The sequence below is a fragment of the Protopterus annectens genome, chromosome 4.part0, assembly GCF_019279795.1.
Source record: "Protopterus annectens isolate FY-2018-M chromosome 4.part0, PAN1.0, whole genome shotgun sequence".
Taxonomy (NCBI): Eukaryota; Metazoa; Chordata; order Ceratodontiformes; family Protopteridae; genus Protopterus; species Protopterus annectens.
In genome coordinates, this window is record NC_056733.1 from 578,134,582 (window position 1) to 578,159,901 (window position 25,320).

Below are 25,320 nucleotides of genomic sequence, written 5' to 3' on the forward strand. Positions count from 1 at the left end.
TTGCTGCAAAGTTAACATCTTGAACTTTGGAATGTCTAGGAATGTATTGAGAATGGACAAATCCAGAATTGGCCTCCAAGTGTTTCCTTTCTTTGGCACAAGAAACAGGCGAGAATAAAATCCTAGGCCTACTTCTGATGGAGGTACCACCTGGATAGCCCCCATTTGTAAAAGTAAAGAAATCTGCTTGTGAGTCTCCAGCCTTTGCTGAGGAGGTACGTCCGGCATGCCTTTGAAAGGAGGCAAGGTGTGAAAATAAAACTTGTAACCTTGATTTATAATGTCCAACACCCATTTGTCCTGGGTGACCAAAAGCCAATTTTGCTTGAAAAGTGCCAACTTTCCTCCTAGAGGAGCTGCCGGACAGGAGGAATCTGGCAGCTGGAGATACAGGTCATTGGGTCTGTTTACGAAAAGGCTGACCTCTGCCCTCACCAGAAGATTGTGCAGGAGAACTCCACATCCTAGGTCTGAAAGAACCCTGAGCATGAGCTCTGCCCCTACCACGTCTAGATCTGCCCTTAGACTGAAAATCAGAAGAAGGATAAGCCCATCCTTTTGCAGGCCAATTTCTGCTAAACTTAGGGGGCTGCACTTGTAAAAATTCCTTAACCGTCTGCATGGACTTAGCTTTGTCTTCCATTTTCTTCAAAACTGACTCCACAGGAGAACCAAAAAGAACTTCAGATTGAAGGGGAGCATCCAAAATTTGAGCTTTAACATGCTCTGACAAATTCTGATCCTTAAGCCAGGCGTACCTACGAATAACTGAACCAGTGGCAGCCACCCTGGAAAAAGCCTGAAGAGCATCAAAACCACACTGCAAGGAATGCTTACCTACCTGATCAGAGGCAAGAACTAAGTCCTGCAACTCCTTACACTCTATACCCTCAGCTAAAGCATCTACCTTAGATTTCAACTGACTTAACAGAAAATTCTGGTACTTCAGCATATGAAACTGGCAATTTAAAGCCCTCATAGCTAGCGTGGAGGAGGTATACAATTTTTTACCCCACCTATCCAAAGCTCTAGAATCTTTATCCAGAGGAACTGGATTCTTAACTACAGAAGCCCTGACACCCTTAGGTCCCTGACTAATAGTTTCCGGGTCAGCTCTAGGACTCTTATACAAATATTTATGAGCCTCTGGAACTCTGTAATACCTGTCTGGCTTGACAGGGGCAGGGGGTAAAGAATCAGGATTAAGGGAAGCTTCAGAAAAAACATCCTGAACAACATCCAAAACAGGGGGTATAGCCAAGGGCCTATGTTGAGGTCAAAACAAAAATTCCCTAAGCCTCTTACAAGAATCTGAAAAATCCTGACCTTCCCACTTAAAATGCTCCCTCATGGAATGCAGGGTTTCAGAAAAGGAAAAATCCTCTGGAGGAGAAGCAGAAGGACAGGAGTCCTCTGCATCCGAATCAGAATAGTGAGGAAAATCTTGAATGTCCTCAGCTGAAGACTCAGAGTAATCTGAGGAATGCTCCAATCCCTCCATCTCTGTCTCCACCCTAGGCCTCTTATCTGGAGGGGGCATAGAACCTCTGATTAAAGTAATCAAATCCTCTGCCATTTTCAGCATATGTTTTTTAGGAACAGAGCCTGAAGAACTAGGGCTGACGCCTGTGCCAGAAAGACCAGGTCTAGCTTTAGAAGGGGCTTTAGTGACAGAAATAGAAGGCCTAACAACCTTATGTAAAGAAGGAACTACAGAAACTTGAGAGGCCCCCTCGGCCTGACCTAACTCCTGAGAGGCCAATTCCTGTAAGATTAAAGGCTCCCCCTGTGATTCAGCTGAAACCTGGGCTGGATCCACAGATTCAACCGTAGTTACCATAGAACCGGCGTCCGCAACATCCTGCTTAGACTTTAACGATTTATCTTTTCGCTTCTTAGCGGTAGCGGGCGTCGGAGTATCCGACGGCATGTTGTAGTTACACCGCTTACCGAAAACAAGTCTAGCACAATCTAACCTACGTTTAATGGTGCGCTTATTAAATCTAGCACAAAAGCGACACCCGACTACGTCGTGCTCAGGCCCCAAGCAAGGAATACAGAGAGAGTGGTAGTCCCTATGAGGTATCTGTTTCCCACAAGAAATACAATTATTAACTTTTTCTGACATCCGGATTTAACTGAGGCAAGAAAAGACAAAAATATTCCCCAACGGGGTACTTAGCCCAACTTGGTCTTCGGTCTGAAACTCAGAATACGAAAATTTCAGGACGCCGAACGGCACTTGCAAACGCTGCTTCTGCTTCAGACCATGCGGCAAGAAAGACTGAGGATATGGCGTCGGTCATGCGCTTTAGTACCACTGCGTACTGACGTCAGATCTGAGCGACCATGACCGACGCCAGCCTAACACTTTGGTATTCGGGCCGACCGAGGACAGCGGACTACCCACAGGTTATGACTGCAGCAATGTGAGACGAAGAACATCAGATACAATGTCCTATCCATTTTGAAATGGTCTGTTTTGATATAGGCTTTCCTTGAGATCCTGCAGCATAGGATACAAAGAGCTGATCAGATTTTCTGAAAACCTTTGTTTTATCCAAGTAGAAACGTAATTGTCTGTGAATGTCCAAAGAGTGTAGGAGTCTTTCCCCTTTATTCTGGGGGTTTGGATAAAAGGTGGGTAAATGAATGGTTTGGTTTAGAGCCACACTGGATACTACATTTGGCATAAAGGAAGGGTTAGTTCGTAAAGAGACTCTGTCTTGATGGAAAATGATGAAAGGCTCCACTGCCATTAGGGCCTGTAGCTCTGAGACTCTTCGTGCTGAAGTTATTGCTAGCAGCAGGGCAGTTTTCCATGATAAAAATTGTAAATCAGCTTCAAAAGCTGGCTCGAAGGGCGGTAGTGTAAGGTTTTCCAAAACAAAGTTGAGGTCCCAAGTTTGTGTTGGTGCTCTTCGAGGCGGTCTTATGTTCTTAGCCCCTCTGAGGTACTGTCTTAATGGATGTGAAAAAATAGGAGGTTCCGTGTTGTAATGAGCTAAAATAGCTGAAGCGTGGATCTTTATAGATGAAAAGGAAAGGCCTTTGTGCAACATCTCAGTTAAATATTGCAAAATCTGAGGAATATTTGGGACAAGAGGATTTTGGCCTTTAGCCTGGTTCCAGGGCAGGCGTAGAATGTTTTCCATTTGTCTGAGAAGGCTTTCCTGGTGCTGGGTCTCCTGGCCTCCAGAATGACATTCATAACAGCTGTAGAGAGAAGTGTTGACTTGTTGTTTAGATAATCTGCCATGCAGCCAGATTTAAAGTCTTGAGCTGGCTGTGTAGAATCTGATTGTTTTGCTGAGTCAGCAGGTGAGGAATTTGAGGTAAAATCCATGGTGAGCCTTGAGACATGTTCCTTAATATTGGATACCAGTGTTGGCGTGGCCAGTTTGGAGCAATGAGTATCATTTGTGGTCTCTCTAATCTGGCTTTTAGCAGTACCTTTGCCAGAAGAGATAGTGGAGGAAAGGTATACACTGTTAGTGTTTTCCAACTGAATAAGAGGGCATCCACTTTCCAAGCTACTGTGTGGTATGTCCTTGTGCAAAACTTTCGCAGTTGGTAGTTTTGGGGGGAGGCAAACAGATCTATGTCTGGGCTCCCCCATTTTTGAGTTATCATTGTGAATACTTGTGGGTCTAGTTTCCACTCGTGAGAATCCATGATATTTCTGCTTAGTTCGTCTGCCAATGTATTTTTCTTTCCTGGCAGGAATTGCGCTTGTAGTTGAACTTGGTAGGTCAGTGCTGTGTTCCACAAGGTCATTGCTTGCCTGCATAGGGGGTAGGAATGTGTGCCCCCTTGTTTGTTTATGTACCATATCACATTGGTGTTGTCCGTCTTTATTAGAAGTTGTCCTGGATGTAGGAGGTCCTTGAAAGCTGTTAGGGCATTTTGTACAGCTAGCATCTCTTTTTAATTGATGTGGAGATGCATTTGATCTGCAGACCATTTGCCCTGAATACACTGTCCTGCCATGTGTGCTCCCCAGGTGTAATCCGATGCATCTGTTGTCATTGTTTGCCTGGCTGTGGGCAAGGTGAAAGGCTGAACCTTGTTGAGGTGACATGCCTGAGCCCACCATAGAAACTCCTGTTGAAGGCAAGGAATTAGTGGTATTATTGTTTCCAAGCTGTGGCTGTGTTGAGTCCATATGCTTTTCAGGTACCATTGTAACTTCCTCATATGCAGTTTGGCATATGGTATTAGTAGTATGCAAGATGCCATGAATCCCAAGGCCTGCAGAATTTTTCTTGCAGGGAGTTGGGTCTTTGTTGCCATCATTTTGAAGTATTGAGTCAGTTGTTCTTGCTTGTCTGGCATGAGATAAGCCATCTGGGCCATTGTATTTAAGCTGGCACCCAGGAATATTATGTCTTGTGAGGGCACTAGTTTTGATTTCTTTTTGTTTACTGTGTACCCTAGGCAACTTAGTAGTTTTTTTACAAACGCCAGATAGTTTAAGAGAATGTCCTTGCTGTCTGCATGAATAAAGCAGTCGTCCAGGTATGGATATATTTGGATTCCTCTTTGTCTGCAGTATGCAATTACTGGTGCCAAGCATTTTGTGAAGATACTGGGTGCAGTAGATAAGCCAAAGGGCAGTGCAGAGAATTGGTAATGAGTTGAACCTGCTATAAATCGGAGGTATCTTCTGCAATTTTGTTTGATAGGGACATGCAGGCATGCCTCCTTGAGGTCCAACGTTACTAGCCAAGCCTTCTTGCCCACCATGGAAGAAGTTGCTGTAGTGTGAGCATCTTGAATTTGGGTAGTTCCAGGTATGTGTTTAGAATTGAAAGGTCCAGAATGGGTCTCCAGGCTTTGTCCTTTCGTGGAACCAGAAAGAGTCTTGAGTAAAATCCTTGTCCTTGCTCCTGTGTAGGAACCTGTTGAATGGCTCTCATGTCCATGACAGCTGTAATTTGTCTTTGAGCCTCTGCCCATTGATTTGGTGGCAGGTTTGGCATTCCTTTTTTCCTTGGTAAAGTGTGAAAGTGGAACCTGTAACCTTGAGATACAATATTTAGGACCCATTTGTTTTTTGTGATGATATGCCAATTGGCTGCAAAAAGTGCAAGTTTTCCTCCCAAGGGAGCTGCCAAGAGGGATTTGCTTGGCAGTCTGAGGGGTAAGTCATTGTGATTGTCTTCTGAAAGTTTGTGGCCTGTCTTCTCCTCCTTTCTGGATTGTGGCAGCCCATTGTCGAGGCTTGTAAGACCCCTGAGGCTGACCTCTGCCCCTTGGGTGTCTGTATTTTCCCCTCTGTGATCTGTCAGAAGTTGGAAAGGACCAGTTTTTAGTTGGCCAATTTCTGATGAAACGAGGGGGGTTGAACCTGTAAAAAATCCTTGACCGTCTGCATAGATTTTGCCTTATCCTCCATTTTCTTTAAAACCTCTTCTGCTTTCACACCAAATAAAAAATCCTGCTGTAAAGGTGCATCCAATAACTTTGCTTTAACATGATCAGGTAAAGTTTGTTCTTTTAACCAAGCATGCTTACGAATGACAGACCCTGTTACTGCTGCTCTACAGGAAGCTTCCAATGAATCAAATCCACATTGCAAAGTATGTTTTCCCACTTGTTCTGCTGCATGCATTGCATTTCCTTGTAATCAGGCTGCTCTGTATGTGTGAGCATTTTTTGTTTTAATTGAGGCATCAAATATTGTTGATATTTCAGCATGTAAAACTGGCAGTTTAAGGCCCTCATAGCTAGAGTAGCTGAGGTATATACTTTCTTTCCCCATCTGTCTAGTGCTCTAGAATCCCTTTCCCATTTTTAGCAATAGAGGCCTTAACCCCTTTGGGACCCTTGGAAATGGTTTCTGGGTCAGTAACAGGGCTTTTATATAGGAATTTGTGTGAGTCAGGGACTCTGTAGTATCTATCTGGTTTGACTGGTGCAGGAGGTAATGAATCTGGGTTAAGGCTAGATTCTGAATAAACATCATCCACAATGTCTAACACAGGTGGAATAGCAAGGGGTCTGTGCTGGGGTAGTAAAAGGAACTCTTGGAGCCTTTTCTTAGAATCAGAGTAATCCTGGCCTTCCCAGTGGAAATGTTCCCTCATGGTATGAAAAGTTTTCCCAAAAGAGTAGTCTTCTGGGGAGAAGCTGAAGGAATTGACTCTTCAGCATCAGAGTCTTCATAAAGGGGAAAGGAAGAGTCTGAGGAAATGGAAACCTGGTCAGACGAAGCGTCCTCCTCCTCCTCCTGTCTAGGCCTTTTGTCAGGAGGGGATGGGAACCCCTGATTAGGGTAATTAAGTCTTCAGCCATCTTGAGCATCTGTTTCTTAGGCATGGGGCCTTGTACTGGAGACTGCTGTACAGGCTTCTTTACTTTTAAAGGAGTCTTTAGCTTTGCATAGGATTTAATAGTAAGTGTAGTCAGTCTGAAGACACCTTCAGCAACTGAAGGCCTTTCAACTACACCGGAATCCCCTTTAGCAATGGAATCGGAAGGAACTAAAGATAAAGGCTTTGGAGGCCCAGCAATCTCCGCTTGGGAGTTGGATGCAGCCTGGGGTTTTAAATTGGCGGTTGCGTAGGCACCTCACGTAAAACCGGAAAACTGGCAACTGGCACTGCAGAGGCCTCGGTGTCTGGTTTAGATCTTGGCTGCCTGTCCTTATCTTTGCACTTTTTATGCATCCCGATCGTCGGTTGCTCCAATGGCATGATATAATTAAATTTTCTACCAAAATAATGTCAGGCAAAATCAAACCGACGTTTAATAGTTCGTTTGTTAAACCTAGCACAAAACCGACAACCTGTGACGTCGTGGTCTGGGCCTAGACAAGGAATGCAATAAGAATGAAAATCCTTATGAGGTATTTGCTTCCCGCAAGAAATGCAATTATTAACTTTTTCTGACATCGGTCTGAGGCAAGAAAAGGTTCTCCAATGGGGTACTTAGCTTTATTGAAGACTTCGGTCTGAAATTCGATTTGAAAATCTCAGGAGTCGGCCGTCCGGCACTTGCGAACTGCTTCTGCTTCGGGCACCGCTTGGCAAGAAAGACTGAAGAAAATGGTGTTGGCTGCCTCTTTTAAACCCCTGTCGCACTGACGTCAGGGAAGAAACGACAGCAACCAACGCCAGACCAAGACTTTGGAACTCAGGCCGACTGCGGGACCGCCTGACGGCAGATAGCTCAAGTGTGATGACTGCATCAGTGTAACATGATGAACATTGGCGTTGGCCGCATCTTTTATACCCCTGATGACCTGACGTCAGGGAGGGGGTGACAGCAGCTGACGCAGGACCCAGGACTTTGGAATTCAGGCCGACAGAGGGCAACATGCCAGCAGGATTACCCAAATGTAATGACTGCAACAGTGAAACACGAAGAACATCACCTGTAAAAAACTGCTTGATCACAAACCTAGAGGCAAAAGGAGGAGTAAGTGTAGACAAGCAGAAATGACTGACAAGTGGGCTTTCACTGAAGAATATACCAAGCCAGCATGCAGTAGTTTACACCTGTAAGAAAGAACCAAGAGGACCCTCACTGGAAAGGGGTCCTTGTGATATTTAAGACACCAAACAAAAAATCTCTTCCATTTGAGCACATGTGATTTTCTGATATTGGGTTTCCTGGCCTTCTGCAGGACCATAAGCATGTCCTCAGAAAACTGGTGTTGGAAAAGGAATAAAAACTCATCAGCTGAAGAGTGGACAGATGAGGGTGAAGGAGAAGTCCTTTGTACTGTATGAGAAGGTCCATGCAGTGAGGTAACTTGTGAAAACTGCCCCAAGCCAGATGGAATAAGAGAGGGAACCAGTGCTGTCTGGGCCAAAAGGGAGTCACCAACAGGATTTTTGCAGAGTCTTTCTTGATTTTGTGAAGGACCTTTGGAAGGAGAGGAAAGACATACAAGTAACACTTCCTTCCAAAAGAAAGACATGACATCCACCTTCCAAGCCAAAAGACTTGGGATTCTGGAACAGAAAGTACAGTTGTGTACACTTACCATAAATGTAGATGTTCAAGTGTATTCACTGTTGCAGTTATTACATTTGGGTTATCTGGCTGCAGGTAGCCCTCAGCCAGCCTGAATATCAAAGTCTTGGATTCCTGCGTCAGATGCTGTCTCCTCTTCCATGACGTCAAATTGTCAGGGGTATAAAACATGCAGGTGACACCATTACATCAGTTTTTCTTAGCCCAGATGTCAGGTGCTCCCATAATGGAAAGCAATTATATGTTAGATTACACCTCCAACAAAAAGCAAATACACCAGAAAGCTGAAACACACTAAACAAGAAGAAAGGTATAGCCAAGAGAAGGCAGGAGGCTGGAGGGAGGGTAACCAGGACTGCAACAGTGAGTACACTCAAACATCTACATTTATGGTAAGGGTACACAACTGTACTATGTTCTTCGTGTTTCACTGTTGCAGTCATTACATTTGGGTTGATTCCCAAAGCTAAGAAAGTGAGGAGGAAGTTAGATAGCATTAGGATCAGTTATTAAGCCCTGCAAAACTGCAGTGGCAAAACCAGCTCTGGATTTAGAAACAATAGGCATGTGGTAATGCTTGGTGAAGGTATGTACCGTGCTCCAGGTAACAGCTTCTAGGATGTCCCTGGTAGGGACACCTCCGAGAAAGGCTGTAGAGGTAGAGGCAGCCCTGGTGGAATGTGATCTTATCCCCTATGGGGTAGGTTTTCCATGGTGCTTATAGTAGAAATGAATGCAATGGTCTATCCACTTAGAAATAATTTGCTTTGAAATGTCCTTCCCTTCTGCCCCTGCAGCAAAGCCAACTAGCAGCTGTTCAGATTTTCTGAGAGGCTTAGTCCTGTCCAAATAAAACCTAAGTTGTCTGTGCATGTCCAAAGAGTGTAGTATTCATTCTTCTTTGTTTTGTGGATTTGGGAAAAAAGTAGGCAAAAGAATGGACTGATTAAGGGCCACATTAAACACCACCTTGGGCATAAAGGAAGGATTGGTCCGGAGGGACACCCTGTCTGCATGGAAGATGATGAAGGGCTCCACTGCCATGAGGGCCTGTAATTCAGGCACTCTTCTTTCTGAAGTGATGGCTAGAAGGAAGGCTGTTTTCCAAGAAAGGAATTTCAACTCTGCAGTTGCAGCTGGCTCAAAAGGAGGTAGAGTGGGCTTTTCCAACACAAAGTTAAGGTCCCAGGCTGGAGTAGGGGCTTTCCTGGGAGGTCATAAATTTTTGGCCCATCTGAGGTACTGCTTTAGCAGGGGGTGAGAGAAGAGTGGTGGTTCAGTATTATAATGTGCTGAAATGGCATAGGCATGAATTTTAATTCACGAGAAGGAAAGGCCCTTGTGGAGCATCTCTGTTAAGTACTGAAGAATATGCGGTAAGCTGGGCACCGTTGTGCCCAGAGCGAGTCTGGCTCCAGGAACAGTATCTTTTCCACTTTTCAGCATAGGATTTTCTAGTACTAGGCTTCCTTGCCTCCAGAATGACATCTAGCACCTGCTTACTGAGGGATGCTACTGGAGAGCTCAAGGAATTAGCCAGGCTACACGGTTCAGGGTTTGAAGCTGAGGGTGCAGAATCTGGCCCTCCTGCTGGGACAGCAGTGAAGGGGTCTGAGGCAAGTGCCATGGTTCCAGAAGTGACATACTGCGCAAGAGGGGGTACCAGTTCTGGCATGGCCAGTCTGGTGCAATCAGTATTGCCCTTGGTTTGTCCTGTTTGATCTTTAGCAAACCTTTCGAGAGTAGAGGCAAAGGGGGAAAGGCATAAACTGAGAGGCTTTCCCAGGTGAAGGACAGGGCATCCACTTTCCAAGCTTGACTGTGGTAAGTCCTTGTGCAGAATTTGTCCAATTGGTAGTTCTGAGGGGAGGCAAACAGGTCTATCTCTGGATTCCCCCATTTGTTTCTCAAAGGGTTGAATATCTTTGGTTCCAGTTTCCACTCGTGTGGGTCCATGAGATTTCTGCTTAGGTCGTCTGCCAGTGAATTTAGCTTGCCTGGCAGGAATTGAGCTTGTAGGTGAACTTGGTAGCTCAAGGCTGTGTTCCACACAGCCATGGCTAGTCTGCAGACAGGGTACGAATGGATTCCCCCCTGCTTGTTTATGTACCACATAACAGTGGTGTTGTCTGCCTTTACCAATAATTGTCCTGGAAGAATGTGGTCCTTGAAGGCTGTCAGGGAATTCTGTACAGCTAACATTTCTTTTTGATTGATATGCAGGTGTATTTGACTTGGGTTCCATTTGTCCTGAATGCACTGCCCTGCCAAGTGAGCCCCCCCATGCATAGTCTGACTCATCTGTGAGGGTTTGGGCGGCAGGGGGTAGAGTGAATAGGAGCCCCTTGTTGTGGTAACAGGCCTCTGCCCACCAAAGGAACTCTGTCTTTATACAAGGAATGATAGGAATCATTGATTCCAGGTCCTGAGAATGTTGACAGCATAGGCTTTTTAGACGCCATTGTAGTTTCCTCATATGCAGTGTTGCATATGGAATTAGTAGAATGCAAGAGGCCATAAACCCCAGGGCTTGCAGGGATTTTCCTTGCAGATAGCTGGGTTTTTGTGGCCAGTAGTTCGAAGTAGGCTGTCATATAAACTTGTTTCTCTGGAGTGAGGTAAGCCATCTGGGAAGTTGTGTTCAAGCTTACTCCCAGGAATACAATTTGTTGGCAGGGTACTAGATGAGATTTTTTTCGTTTATGGTGTACCCCCCAGTGAGGTTAGAAGTTTCTTTACAAATGCCAGATGTTTTAGTAGCATGCCCTGGTTTTCTGCCTGAATTAGACATTCATTCAGGTATGTTTATATTTGAATATTTCTTTGCCTGCAAAATACAATGACTGGAGCTACACTTTTTGAATACCCTGGGCACAGTAGATAAGCCAAAGGGAAGTGCAGAGAACTGATAGTGCATGGAGCCTGCTCTGAAGTGTAGGTATTTCCTGCAAGATTCCCTTATTGGAATGTGCAGGTAAGCTTCCTTTAAGTCTAAGGTTGCCAACCAGGCATCTTTGCCTAGCATAGGAAGCAGCTGTTGAAGTGTTAGCATTTTGAATTTTGAGATTACCAAAAAGGTGTTTAGAATAGAGAGGTCCACGATAGGATGCCAGGAGCTGTCTTTTCTAGGTACCAGGAAAAGTCTTGAGTAAAAACCTTGTTCCCTTTCTTCTGCTGGGACAGGTTGAATAGCCCTGATACTTAGAGAGAGAACCTGCTGCTGAGCCTCTGCCCACTGATTTGGGGGTAGGTCTGGCCAACCGTTTGGGGTTGGTAAGGAGTTGAAGTGGAATCTGTATCCTTGGAAAGCTATATTTAAAACCCATTTGTCCTGGGTAATGATTTCCCAGTTTTTTGCATGCAGGGCGATCTTTCCCCCCAAGGGAGCAGGCAGTTGAGCAGGGCTTGGAAGGGTTAAGATTAAGTCATTGTGACATTTCTGCATGAGGGAGAGTCTTACTACTTCCAGCTTTGGAAGTGGGAGCCCCTCACTGCTTAGGTATGTGTGCACCTTGAGACTGCAGCCTAGGTGGTCTGCTGTTCCTGGGTTTGGGCTGAGAAGGCCTGGAAGAGACTGGAGGGGACCAATTCTTAGAAGGCCAGCCTACTAAATCTGGGAGGCTGTACTTGCAGGAAATCTTTAACAGTTTGCATAGATTTAGCTTTCTCCTCCATCTTTTTAAGGACTTCTTCTGCTTTGTTGCCAAACAGGCAGTCTTGGTTTAAGGGAGCATCCAGTAATTTAGCTTTAACATGATCTGGCAAATTTTGCTCCTTAACCAAGCATGCCTTCTAAGTGCAGACCCAATGACAGCAGCCCTGCAAGATGCTTCTAAAGAGTCAAAACCACATTGCAAAGTATGTTTACCAACTTGTTCAGCAGAATGCATTAAATCTTGTAATTCTTTATGTTCAGCACAGTCAGGAATCAATATCATTTTCTGTTTAAGAAGTCCCATAATATGCTGTTGATTCTTTAACATATGAAACTGGCAGTTTGAGGCCCTAATGGCCAAAGTAGCAGAAGTGTATACCTTCTTACCCCATCTGTCCAAGGCCTTGAAATCTCTATCAGAGGGGGTAGGGGTTTTAGTAGTAGTAGCCTTAATGCCTTTTGGTCCTTGGGGAAATGGTCTCTGGATCCACAGTAGGATTTTTGAAGAGAAACTTGTGAGAGTCAGGTACTCGAATACCTGTCAGGTTTTCTGGGAGGTGGAGGTAAATAGTCTGGGGCCAGGCTAGATTCCAGGAAGACATCATCTACAATGTCCAGAACAGGAGGGATAGCTAAAGGCCTGTGTTGAGGGAGGAATAAGAATTCTCTAAGCCTCTTTTTGGAGTCAGAGAAATCCTGTCTTTCCCAGTGGAAATGCTCCCTAAGAGAGTGCAAGGTTTCACCAAAACAAAAAATGTTCTTGAGGGGAAGCAGAGGGAATGGAATCCACTGCATCAGAATCCTCATAGGTAGATAAGGGAAAATCCTGGTAATCAGAAGAAACAGAAATTTCAGAATCCTGATCAGAAGAATCAGAAGGAAAATCAGTTCTAGGCCTCTTAGAGGGGGGGAGGCTGACTTCCCCTAATTAAAGTAATAAGGTCTTCAGCCATTCTTATCATTGTTTTTTAGGCATATGGGCATGACCATGTGGTTTGGATGTTGGTTTTCTAGGCGTGGGTTGAGTTTTAGGCCTAGAAGAAGTCTGTTGGCCTGAATACACCCTCAGAAGCCGGTGCCTGCACAGCGGCTCTGGACCCATCCAAGGTAGAGACATCCACAGGTTCCATAGTTGAAGAAGCATACCGGACTCTGAAGGAGTCTCAGCAGAGGCCTGGGAATCTGAAGTAGCGGGTATCAGGGGCTGCGAAAGTGCCTCACTGAGTACTGGCGAACTGGCAACTAGCTTAATGGGAGTGTCATCGGCAGTTTTGGACCTATACAGTCTATCTTTGTCTTTATTTTTATGTTTTTTCTGAATATCTGTAGTCGGATGGCTTACCAAAGCCATTTTTGGATAGTTAAACCGAGTACCAAAATAATTTTCAGCAAAAATAGCCCGACAATGAACAGTTTGGGCGTTGAATAAAGCACAAAACAGACAGCGAGGAACGTCATGGTCTGGGCCTAAGCAAGGAATGCAGTACGAATGAAAATCTTTATGAGGTATTTGCTTTCCATAGGTAATACAATTGTTAACTTTTACTGACATCAGTTAAGAGCAAGAAAAAGGATCCCCAACAGGGTACTTAGCTTTTTTTGAAGACTTCGGTTCTGAAACTCGAAAATGAAAATTTCAGGAGTTGGCCGACCAGCACTTGCGAACTGCTTCTGCTTCAGGCACTGCGCGGCAGGAAAGACAGATGTAATGGCATCGGCTGCATGTTTTATACCCCTGATGACCTGACATCATGGAAGAAGAGACAGCAGCCGGCGCAGAAATCCAAAACTTTGATATTCAGGCTGGCTGAGGGCTACCTGCAGGCAGATAACCCAAATGTAATGACTGCAACAGTGAAACACAAAGAACATCTGAGGGAGTTGCCAGTTCAAAGGGTAGACAAAGAGATCTACTTGAGGAATACACCACTGATGAACTATATCCAGAAACACATCCCTGTGATGTATCAATTTCTGAGGCTGTGTCCTGGACTTGTTGAGGAAATCTACCACAAGATTGCACATTGAAGGTATATAGACTGTATGGTGACTGGCAGACTGATGGCTATTTCCCATGCTTGAAGAGCTAACCTGCAAAGAAGGTAAGACCTTGTGCTCCCTTCTTTGTTAATGTACCACATGACTGTAGTGTTGTGCATGTAAACTGTCAAGGGACCCAGGACTCAGAGCACATGGAAAGTCTGAAGGACAGAATGAGAGCCCACATTTCCTTGATGCTGATTTGATCCATCCTCTGCTGAAGAGACCAAAGGCCTTACACCTTCAGGGTGCCTGAGGCCATCCCCCACTTCAGTTCTGAACAGTCTGTGAACAGTTCATGAAATGGCTGAGGAGGGTTGAAAGGAACAACTGGATGGAGAGAGAGCTACTGAATACACCAGTGAAATTCCAGCTTGAAACAAGGGAGCAGAGGAATGAGATGGTCCAGCGGGTGGAGGTGTTGAAGCTACACTAATTTTAGGTACTACTGAAACTTACTCATATGAAGCCTGGCCAAGGGAAACATGGGGATAGTGGAGGCCATGAACTCCAGAACTCTGAGAAACACCCTGGCTGGAAGAGAGGACAGGAGAAAAAGAAAAGAAAATAATTTGTGAAGGAAAAAACCTTGGAGGCAGGAAGTGAAGCCAACATTGGAACAGTTTGGAACCTGCAGCCTAGGAAAACGTGATCCTGAGAAGGAAACAGCATTGACTTCTGAAGGTTGACAGTGAACCCCAGGCTGTGCAATAAAAGATGGGCAAATTGAAGATCCTGCACAAGCTTGGAATGGCATGCAGCCGGAAGGAAGAGGTCATCCAGATAAGAAAATATTAGAATGCCCTAAAGCCTGCAAAGGATGACTACAGGGTGAACTTGGAGCTATTAAAAGCCCAAAGGACAAAGCAGAGAACTGAAAATTAGAACAAAAAACAAAGAAACACAAGCATTTCCTGAATAGAGGGTGGCTAGGAATGTGAAGGTAAGTGAGCTTCAGATCCAACAAAACCAAAAAGGCCTGTGGGAGCAACATAAGAAATGGAGTCTAAACAGACAGCATTCAAAAAGAAGGCACTATGAGACAGTTGCTCATAAAGGAAAATTCAAAGACAGATCTCCAAGACCCATCTTTCCTTAGGACCAGAAACATCCAAGAATAAAAACCCAAACCCCTCTCTGTCTGCAAAACTGGTGAAATGGTACCCTGGTCCAGCAAAACTTGCAATATCCCTGGAAAATGAGGAAGTTGTTCTGCAGGGGGTTGATGGATACTGGAAAAGGACAGAAGGGTCTTCCAGGTAATAAAATATCCCTGCCGGACAATGGAGAGAACCCAAGTGTCTCTGGTAATCAGCTGCCAAACTGAAAACCTGGCAGACAGTCATATGGCTGCAGACTTGTCAAGAAAGGACTGCTTCTGAGGCCTAGTCATTTGAGTATGCTTATCAGAAAAATCATGCCTAGTAGCCTTCTTACATTTGGAAGACTGTCTAGGTACGCAAAAAAAGCAGTCTCACTATGATATTTCCTCTGAAACCTGTCAATAGGGGAGAAAAAGAACAGCTTCAACTCTTTCATAACCTTTCCTTGATCCTGTAAGGTCTTGAAAAGGTCAGCCACAGCAGTACCAAACAAATTCTGGTTATCAAGGGGAGCATCCAGAAGTATTGCTTTATCATCTCGCAAGGTTTGGAGGCAATGCCAAGATTAGTGCCACATCACAGAACCAGAGGCAGTAGCCCTACAGGATGCATCTGATGCATCATAGCGGCATTTCATAGAGAGACAGACAACATGAAAACTGGAACTTAGCAAGGAGAGAGCTGAGACCTTACCCTCACAGTCAGGCATATCTGAAATAATCTTCACAATCTGGGAAAGAAGAAATAAGATGTACCTTGTCATAGGAGTCTGGTAATTGATGGCCTTGAAGGCTAAACTAGCTGAAGTGTATACCTTTTTACCAATACTCTTCATGGCTCTACTGTCCTTACCTGAAAGAAGGAGCTTGGAAGAAGCCAACAGCATCAGCAGAAACAGGAGGATCAGCTGAAGGGCATTCATACAGGAACTTGCAGGTATCCAGGAACTTACAGAACATGGGTGTCTTAGGTGCTGGAGGCTGAGAATCTTGTGTCAGGGAAGCAGTAGAAAATGTATCCAACAGAGCTGCCAACACAGGAGGGACAGCTGAAGGTTTAGGAGACTACATTTGTAACAACTCATAATATCTCTTCTGGACATCTGAAACTTGGAAGCAATCCTATTTGAAATGTTCCATCATGCGCAAGATGGTGTCACCAAAGATGAGCTCCTTCAAAGGAGGATCAGGACTATCATATTTTTCCTCCTCAGACACACAATCTAAAGGTGAAGGTAATTGTGAGGAATAATCTAAGGAGTCAGCCTCATTCAAAGACTCTGGGTCCCTAGCCCCATTATGGGTAGAGGTCAAGAAGAAACAGGAACTGAACCCCCCCTAAAGAGGCTTCAATGCCATCAAGGTATTGAACAAGCCTTGAGTAAAGTCCTCCCATTCCTTTTGTGGATCCCTTGGAATAGACACAATATGCTTAGTCTTTTGGCTTTTCTTCAATGGGACATCTGCTCTGACAAAATGCAGAGGTTCGGACCCCTGCCTAGAGCTAGATTCATTCAAGGTATCCAGCCCCTCTCCCCATACAAGAATTTCAGGAATTCCTTTAGGCCCTGAAATAATTAGCTGTGGTTCCTCCTCAACATCCACAGTGAATTTTTGCAAGACTTCCAGGGACATATGAGCAGCAGGTTTTAGACTGACCTCCAAGAAGATCACAGCAGAGAAAACTGAAGGTAATGGTGGGTTGTCCTCTGAGTTTTCCCTCACCTCACCTCTGCTGGAGGCTGGACAACAGCAGCCTTAGGCCTAGACTTCTTGCCCTTCTTTAGTGGTGGCTGTACCTTGGGGAAAGCAGATTCTACCATGGTAACTTGGGCTAAAAGCTTGAGATGTTGGTTGTCAAGGTAAATGGAAAGTGAAGAAAGGCGACTACACAAAGTCTTGGGAACAAAAGCTTGACAAAAGCAACACTATGTGTGGTTGTGGGACACAACTAAGCAAAACAGCACCTATTGTTGCAGTCTGTATGGGAAATCTGCCTCCCGACACTGTCATTTCCCTTTCTTGGATGACATGTAACCCAGTAAACAATATAAGGAAAAGAAAAAGAAAAAAAAAAAACAATGGGGTACTTATATGAAAAATGTAGGCTCAGTAAAACCAGCAAAGCAAAGAGTGTTCAGCTTGATGTATGACAACAGTGTTTGGATTGGTGGCAGTAAATTTCTGATTGGGAACTTATGTACATCACCTCTATGCCCTACATTTGCCCATGTAGCATACACCTGACATAGGAAGCTCTCTAGGTAATAAAGGCTTTGGTATACTGGCCACATTATGAGCTATCCTTGATACGAGATCCCAGAGGTGATGAATACTGCAAAAGAAATATGGAAGTATATCATATATTACATGCATCAGTTTTCCTACCTTTGCTGATCTTCTGATCCCCTTCACGGTCCATTTCTGTAATGGAGACATTTCTCCACTATTTCCCCACTTTCTGAGGGTTCCTACGGATTACTCCAACACAATGCCTTACTGTTCTTAGTGAGGTTTGATGTTCTTATCAGGTTACTAGGCACATCTTTGTCAAAAAGAATTGGAGGGCAGGAAAAATGTTTTTATGTAGTGGTGGATGATTACGTAGATACTGTGTAAAAGCAAAACCAGCTATTTGCTGACTATTAAATGACTGTTAATGAGACTTGTACGTAATGGGAAGTCTGTATGTAGAGCAAGAAGATAAAATGCATTACTCTAGCCATTACGTCTTTCACTTTTGATTACAGTCAAACATCATGGGATCAACAGAGCATGATTATTTCTGGAGTGAGAGATGGAGAGGCTGAGTGTATTTGAAAGAAGATGTCATTTACTTGAACATTGTTATATAACTTTCATAAGGGTAGTATGGTAGTGGCAGCGATGTGTCTGTGAGAAACAATTGCAAACACATTAGTGTGGTCAATACTTATTTCACATTAATTACAGTATAAACAGTCAGAACGTGGCTATTTTGGGGATGGCAGACTGTGTATAAAAGCAAGTGTAAACTACAGGCTTAAGGCAAAACAATCATTGATATGACTTGTCAGGGAGGAACAGTGTATGCACCTGAGAGCAAAAAGTTAAAATTCATAAATCATTACCATTACCATTATATTTTCATATGATCACAGTCAAGCTTCAGTAGGCTAAACAATTAGAATGTGTTAGTCTTTGGGGATAAGGAGATAGGCTGTGTGTAAAATGATTGATATGGTTTGCCAAGGAGAAGCAGTGCCTGTGTCCGATAGCAACAAGTTGAAATACATTTTATTGACCATCAGTTCTTTCAATTTGATTATAGTCAAATATCAGAGATTTAGACAGTAACAAACTATTTCTGGAGAAAAGCAGGGCATGCATGAAGCCAAAGGGTATTACATGTACTCAATCTCTGGCTATCTTTGTGTGACACAGAGATAATCAAAAGTGGCTAACCACAACTTAATTTTGTCAGAGTCACTGATTGGTTTGTAAGAGGCAATCAGAATGTACATGTGAGAGACTCTAAGTGTAAAAAAATTAATCACAGCTTTTACTTCTGGGAAGTTTAGATGACTTTGTTACAATGAAAGGAGGTGCACCATATCTGAAGGGGCATATATTCTACTGAGAGGAAGCATGTATGAAAAATTATGAACTAGTGTCTCTAGTGAACAATGAAGACATAATCTAAGTTTTGTATTTTGAATTAAATTACTTTATCACTTTAATTTCACAATATCCATACCCCCTTAAATTCACTTCATAATAAAACTTGCATATTGTCCTTTTCTTCACATGTACAAACACATAATATGTGAAATCATAAACAGATTTTACTTTAACAACATAAGAATAGTAACCAGTAGTTATATATCATTAAACATGAGGTTTTCCAGCATTAGAAATGTTCATACAGAAAAAAAAACAATTCTAGGAATTGTGAATTGCCACTCAGAAATTCAACATGCAAGCTCTTCCCTCACTTCAAAACCTAAACACAGACCCACATTACAGTTTACTAGCTATCCAGAATTGCTATCTCATTATTTTTACTAGAAAATGTCCAATTGTTGAGATGTAACACTATATGGGCATGCACTACAAACACGCCCAGGTAGCCATAAGAATGTGCCAGGTTACCAAATTGCATTATACCATGTTTTCAGTACAGTTGGGTATATAACTTCTGTCCATAGGATGGAGAACACAGCACATGTATTTGTGCTGAGAGGTGAAGTGGTAAGCTCGGATTTAGCTTTGAGCAACACTGAATCTCCTACAGGAAGAATTGCAGACTTCTGCTCATTCTCCACCTGACTACCCCATCATAATTCCCTGAAAGTTTTTAGCACTCATAAAAGGTGACTAACATATGATCTTTGTACTTGGGCATTAATTGTATGTTCTTCAGGTTACTGTGAGTGATACTGTGACTTTTACATTGCAGTCAGTTTCCATTAGGGTAAGCATGCAAGTTCTCTTCAAGCTGAGGAATGTAACACATGTCCAGAATATATCTGCACTGAATTATTACATTAGAGGTTTAAAGAGTTTTTTATATATATCACACACAAATTATGCTTTCTGCCATTTAATTTATGCTTCTCCACTCCAAATTTGGACTTATACAAAGTGATATAGACTACATGAAGAAAAAAGTGGTGCACATTCTTTATATCTGAAATTAACAATTAAGTACACTGTGTAGCTAAAAGTTATGACATGTTTTCTTTGAAAAAATAGCTAGAAAATTTTCAAATAGTGTCAGGTAAATAGCTGTGTACTGCTAGACACTATCAGAAGGCATACACTCACATTTCGCTACTTTGCTTGTTGCCATTTTGTATGCAACTAATTTATAAATTTGTAATTTTGTCAGGGAAACAAATACCCATTATGTATCTTGTTGTGTTCTTTATGACCTTACAAGTAAAAGTAACAACTGTGTGTCAGAGAAAAAAAGTGATGAATGTTTCTGGCATTGTAAATGTTCTGGCAAAACATACATTTTATTTCTACAGACAGACATACACACATTAAAGTGTTGTCTACTTATGCTTACAACTACTAGATCGCTTAGGCATTTGCCCTGAAAAAGATATCTGGAAACACTTATAGAGATGGTGTCATTTGTAAGTAGAGTCAAATTCTGGTTAGTACAAGCATCAGAAATTGAGAGTAACAAACATGCTAAACTTACTCTATAGTTAGTTATAATGCTTATCTAGTGTCAATTTCTGTTTCTGTATCGAAAGTTGTATTTATCTAGTGACTAACTTTGTTTTCTTGTATCAAATGTTGTATTTTTATCTGTTGTCAATTTTTTGCTTCTGTATAGATGATCATATTGTTATCATATTGTACAGCTATTTGTTTTTCTGTACTGAATGTGGAGCTTTTCTCCCCGGGCCTCCACTGTAAATGGACTTGTGTCCAGTCACACTATCCCGGTAAACAAATGTAAAATAAAATAAATAAATAAATAAATAATATTGACACTTCAAGCCTAAAATGCACATATATTTGTGCACAAAAATGACATTTTATTAATTTTCCATGCCATATCACACAACAGCAGTAAAACTGATTATTTTCATTTAAATTTAAGATAAAGCTACTCATTTGCCTTTGTAACTAGGAGCATTGCCAAGGCTGTTTTATAGGTAGTTACATTTTCAGAGAATGTTGCTGGGATAAAGAAAGTACTTCAAACCATTTTTCAGGAAAAAAATACCATTTATATATGAAGAGCAAAAAGAGAAACAGTAGCATGCTGACGGTACTCTTGAAAATGCTCTGTACAGGGGGCTGTGTATCTCGTATTTGGATGAACTCTGACTGGGAGCAGTATAAAGAGTTCGGATGAAAGAAGACAGACAATTTAATGCAATTTTTCTTTAAGACTTAGTGGTGAAAGATGCTGTACCTAAATCTTCATACATCCCTGTAACGTTTTGTTCCACTATACACTAATTAATGTATTTCTCTCTCAGGAACCAAAACAACAGACTTCTATAGCTTATAAAATTCTGCTTAGTTGGAACAGATTTGTAAAAGGTAAAAGCAGTGATGTTTGTTTGAAAACATAAAGATGACACAACTCTCTTAAAAACTCCATTCACTAACAAATTCCTATTTCATACCCCTTTAATATTATCATTCAACTTCATCTTCTTATCCTGTACTATTCTTTCTTGCATCCCTCATTATGCACACATTGTACAGAACATAATAACAATACAACATTCTAAATGCATCACTCAATATTTTATCTGCATGTTTTCAAATGTAGAATACATTATTGGAAACATGAACTGCATGCTCTCATAATGGGTCTGAAAATAGTCAATCTGCATCAGTGTCCTATCCAATGAGCAAATTTAGATTATACCAATTAAGTAAATAATTAAATAAAGTTAAATAAACTAATGCTAAGACTGCAGCACTGCAATATAATTCCTGTACTACTACACATGATACATACAACAGTATGTTGTTGTTGTTGTTGTGTCTTTCGGCTTTTCCCGGTTAGGGGTCGCCACAGCGGAACTCCGGTCCGCTAATGATTGGCAGTAGATTTTTATGTGCCGAGTTGCTGGCCCTGACGCACAACCTTCAACGAAGGTACGCCCATTCACGCATGTCTCCACACAGAAGACGCTCTAGCTGAGAATCGAACAGGATGTCTTACTGTGAGGCGATAACGCTACAGCAGCACCACCACTGCAGTATACATACAACAGTATGTAATTCTTTGAAATAAAACAGCACTGCAGCACCAAAGAAAAAACATGTGATGACAAGGTGGAACTCTGATGCATGGCTAATCTTATAAAGGCACCAGTGATGGATATTCTAGTACACATCTATACACGTCTACTAGGCTTACAGTGTGTTGCCTCCCAAACACTGACTGCTGTATTAAAGCATGAAAACTTGGTTCTGCTACTTCTGTTGCCACACAGAAGAGACATCCCATACATGTCCTACTGAAGGTCAAACAGAGGGCATTACTGAAATTTACTGCTCCCTTTTTAAGGGGTGTGTATTGAAGGATTTAGACCTCATTTATAGTCTACAACTCACTAACTACAAAAATGATCTAAAACACATCTCATCTATACCTACCCAAAAATGAGTATATATCCCCAAAAAAATCGTAAAAGGAACAGTTTCCTTTTGCAGTCTGTTAAACAATAATTTGTCTGAATAGCAGTAATGTTACAAAAAGTTTTTTCCCCTAAGATAAGGTGTAGGATTAGGGCTAGGAGCAGGGGTAGGGTTAGCATGCATTTGTTAGTGGTGAGGGTGAACAGCACTAACCCTAACCCTGCACCTTACCTTAGAAAAATCCTTTCTGTAATACTAGCAATACACAAAACATTTACATGCTCATCTTACGCAGCAGTAGACATGCACAACACTAACTCTTACCTCTTTACCTACCCTTTACTCTAACCTTAACCAGCAAACACTCACAGTAAAATCAGTGATCATAAAATAACAAGCTTTCCATACAATCAAACTTATAAGTAGATTTATACATAAGATGAAACGTGTTTTACATCAAATTTTTTGCAATCAAACTTAGGCAAAATGAGCTTTAGTTAAAATAAATGGTACCCATTTTTAGGGCATAGTAATGCTACTATTTTTCTAAGAAAAATTTTAATGGATTCTTTTTCTAAAAGTCCATCATGTTCAGTATATACAGCACTGATATTATTTAATAAGTCACTGCTTTTTTTTGTTGTCGCTGTTGCCTGTACCCACTAGCTATCAATCTTCTCCCACCTGCTACCGATTTATTCTCCACAGAACTCAAAATACTGGGGAGACAGTCAATCAGTGGATGACCTATCACATCCAGGCATCCATGAAGGGTAGGTGCTTTTTCACCTGGCTAACAATGTTGCCCACCACTCCACAGCCTGATGTCTGCAGATTCCCACATTGAAACATGCACTTGACCCTGTACATTTGCCTAATGCAGTTGTTGTGGGTTGCACAGCTTGGTAGGTAAGAATGTCCCAGCTTAACTGCTGCATGTTGTCTCCTGCATCTGCTATTAGCCAGTCATGCAGTGTGCCATGTCTCTCTCTCTCTCTCTCTCTCTCTCTCCTCTTAGGATCATCCATGATGCCTGCCTGCCTCCTCCTCCTAGGCCTCACTCCCTCCTCCCAGGATGGGTCAGGCTGCCTATCTCCCTTCTCACAGGATGGGCCATGCTGACCCCCCCTCCGTTCTCACAGGATGGGCCATGCTGCCTCCCTCCTTTCTATGCTGCCTCCCTTCCTTCTCACACAGTGGGACATGCTGCCTCCCTCCCTTCTCACAGGATGGGCCATGCTGCCCCCCCTCCCTTCTCAAAGGATGGGCCATGCTGCCCCCCTCCCTTCTCATAGGATGGGCCATGCTGCTTTTCACCCTCCTTCTCCCAAGATGGGCCATGCTGCCTCCCTTCTTCCTCCCAGGATGGGCCATGCTGCCCTCCCTCCCTTCTCACAGAATGGGCCATGCTGCCTGCTTCCCTTCTCACAGAATGGGCCATGCTGCCTCCCTCCCTTCTCACAGGATGGGCCATGCTGCCTCCCTCTCTTCTTACAGGATGGGCCATGCTGCTTCCCACCCTCCTCCAAGGATGGGTCATACTGCTTCCCTCCTCCAAGAATGGGCAGTGCTGCCTCCCTCCTCCCAGGATGGAACACGCTGCCTGACTGCCTCTCTCCCTCCTCCCAGGATGGGGCATGCTGCCTCCCTCCTTCTTCCCAGGATTGGCCATGCTGCCTCCCTCCTTCTTCCCAGGATGGGCCACACTGCCTCCCTCCTTCTTCCCAGGATAGGCCATGCTGCCTCCTTCCTTCCTCCGAGGATGGGCCATGCTGCCTCCATCCCTAATCACAAGATGGACCACACTGCCTTCCTCCCTAATCACAAGATGGGCCATGCTGCCTCCCTGCCTTCTCACTGGATGGGCCATGCAGCCTATCTTCCATATCCCAATATGGGCTATTCTGCCTCCCTCCTTTTGAATGGGCAAGTTAGAGTCAACCACAGACTCCCACCCACCATTGCCAGATTCTCTACTGCCCAGGTCAGTAACTGATCACAAGTCATTTGGGTTACAGTCAGACCCTCCTCTCCGTGCCATGAACCCAGCAGGTCACCTCTAGGCATTTAACTAATCGGTGAAATTGCAGAAAGCCGACATCACTACCTATAGTACCTTATCCGATTTGTTTTTGTTTTTTGACCTGGTGAGTGTACCTTTTAAGCAACAGCCTGGGCAGAGTGCAGAGATAAGTACACATACATGTTACAGTATAACAGATATGAATACACAACACTGAATAGTAATAAGCATTAAAATTCAAAATGGTACTGAAGCTCATCTGCTGTTGGACAATATTTATAAAACAGTAACTGTTACAATCTTGACTAAGAAATAAAAGTAAAAGTCTGAATATTTACGCTGTCTTAATAAAGGTTGGTAAAACTTTATTAGATTTACTTTTTTTCTTAAATATAGTTCAAGATTTTGGAAAAAAAAATGTTTAAGTTATTTTAGAGGACAAGTAAGCACCAGATATTAAACTATCTATATACATATTAATCTTGCATGATGTAATTATAGCAGAAAGTAATGACATACATTTTTTCCACTATGCCAAATGCCAATGATGCATTCTGGCTCAGTATATTAATACAATGCATTAAAAGTATGTGCATATAGCATGGAATTCTACATATAAATATTGCAGAAAGAAAAGGAAGCAGTTCTGCATTTTTTTTCACAAAGCCAAATCCCCTTGATACATCGTTCAGTAAAGTAATATATTACACCAACTGCAAATCACTGCCCCACACCATTACCTATGTAAAAAATTCTTCCATTCTTCCAAAGTTAATCTGTTTTGAAAGCTTATTTAATGTTCCTTGAAGAGCTTCTTAAAAGTGTTATGGTGCCTTAAATTAACATTCATATCAGTCAATCGTCATACAGCAGTTTAAAATATCTGTATCCTATCTGTGGCCTATTTGAATTATACAACATATGTATTCAGTCTGTTTTTGTAACACTTCAAGTTGGTCCATTTTACTGCGCAGAAATGAAGTATGCCACTTTTTTTATATTTCAGACATTGATAAAACTGAATCCATTCATCAACTCTAATAGCATCACAGTCCACTGACAGCATGCAGAATTTCTTCTCTGAGGGCTGACGGTACGTGAAGTGACACTCCTGGTGCTCCGATGTTCGTTTCCCAGCAGTCATAGCCACAGTCTCTCAACTCTTGCAAAACAGCTACTATTACTGAAGCGTCAGTATCTAGTATTGTGGAGAAAAGTAAAGGCAAGTTATCAGCACATTTTACATATGGACCCTGCAATGGTGCTAATCCAACAGTCCGATTAAAGAAACATGATCATAAACTTTCCATATGCTTTTTTTTCTGGAAGACTCAGGAATACAAATGGTAACTACTACTAAAGGAAGAATACCCCACACACATGCACAAAAGCAAGGTGTCCAACCTCACCCCCAGT

General features: G+C 42.7%; 1 protein-coding gene across 2 annotated transcripts in view; it reads right to left on the reverse strand.

The window, feature by feature from the left end:
• Positions 1 to 23,181: 23,181 nt before the first annotated feature.
• The window catches only part of MVK (mevalonate kinase), a 492,094-nt gene continuing 489,955 nt past the window's right edge, over positions 23,182 to 25,320 (reverse strand). Inside the window, exon 11 of one of the 2 annotated variants that reach the window (XM_044068507.1) lies at positions 23,182 to 25,102. In XM_044068507.1, the coding sequence (XP_043924442.1) occupies positions 24,951 to 25,102 (152 nt within the window). In that variant the 3' untranslated portion in view covers positions 23,182 to 24,950. The remainder of the gene's footprint in view (positions 25,103 to 25,320) is intronic. The other variant, XM_044068506.1, reaches the window with a different exon arrangement.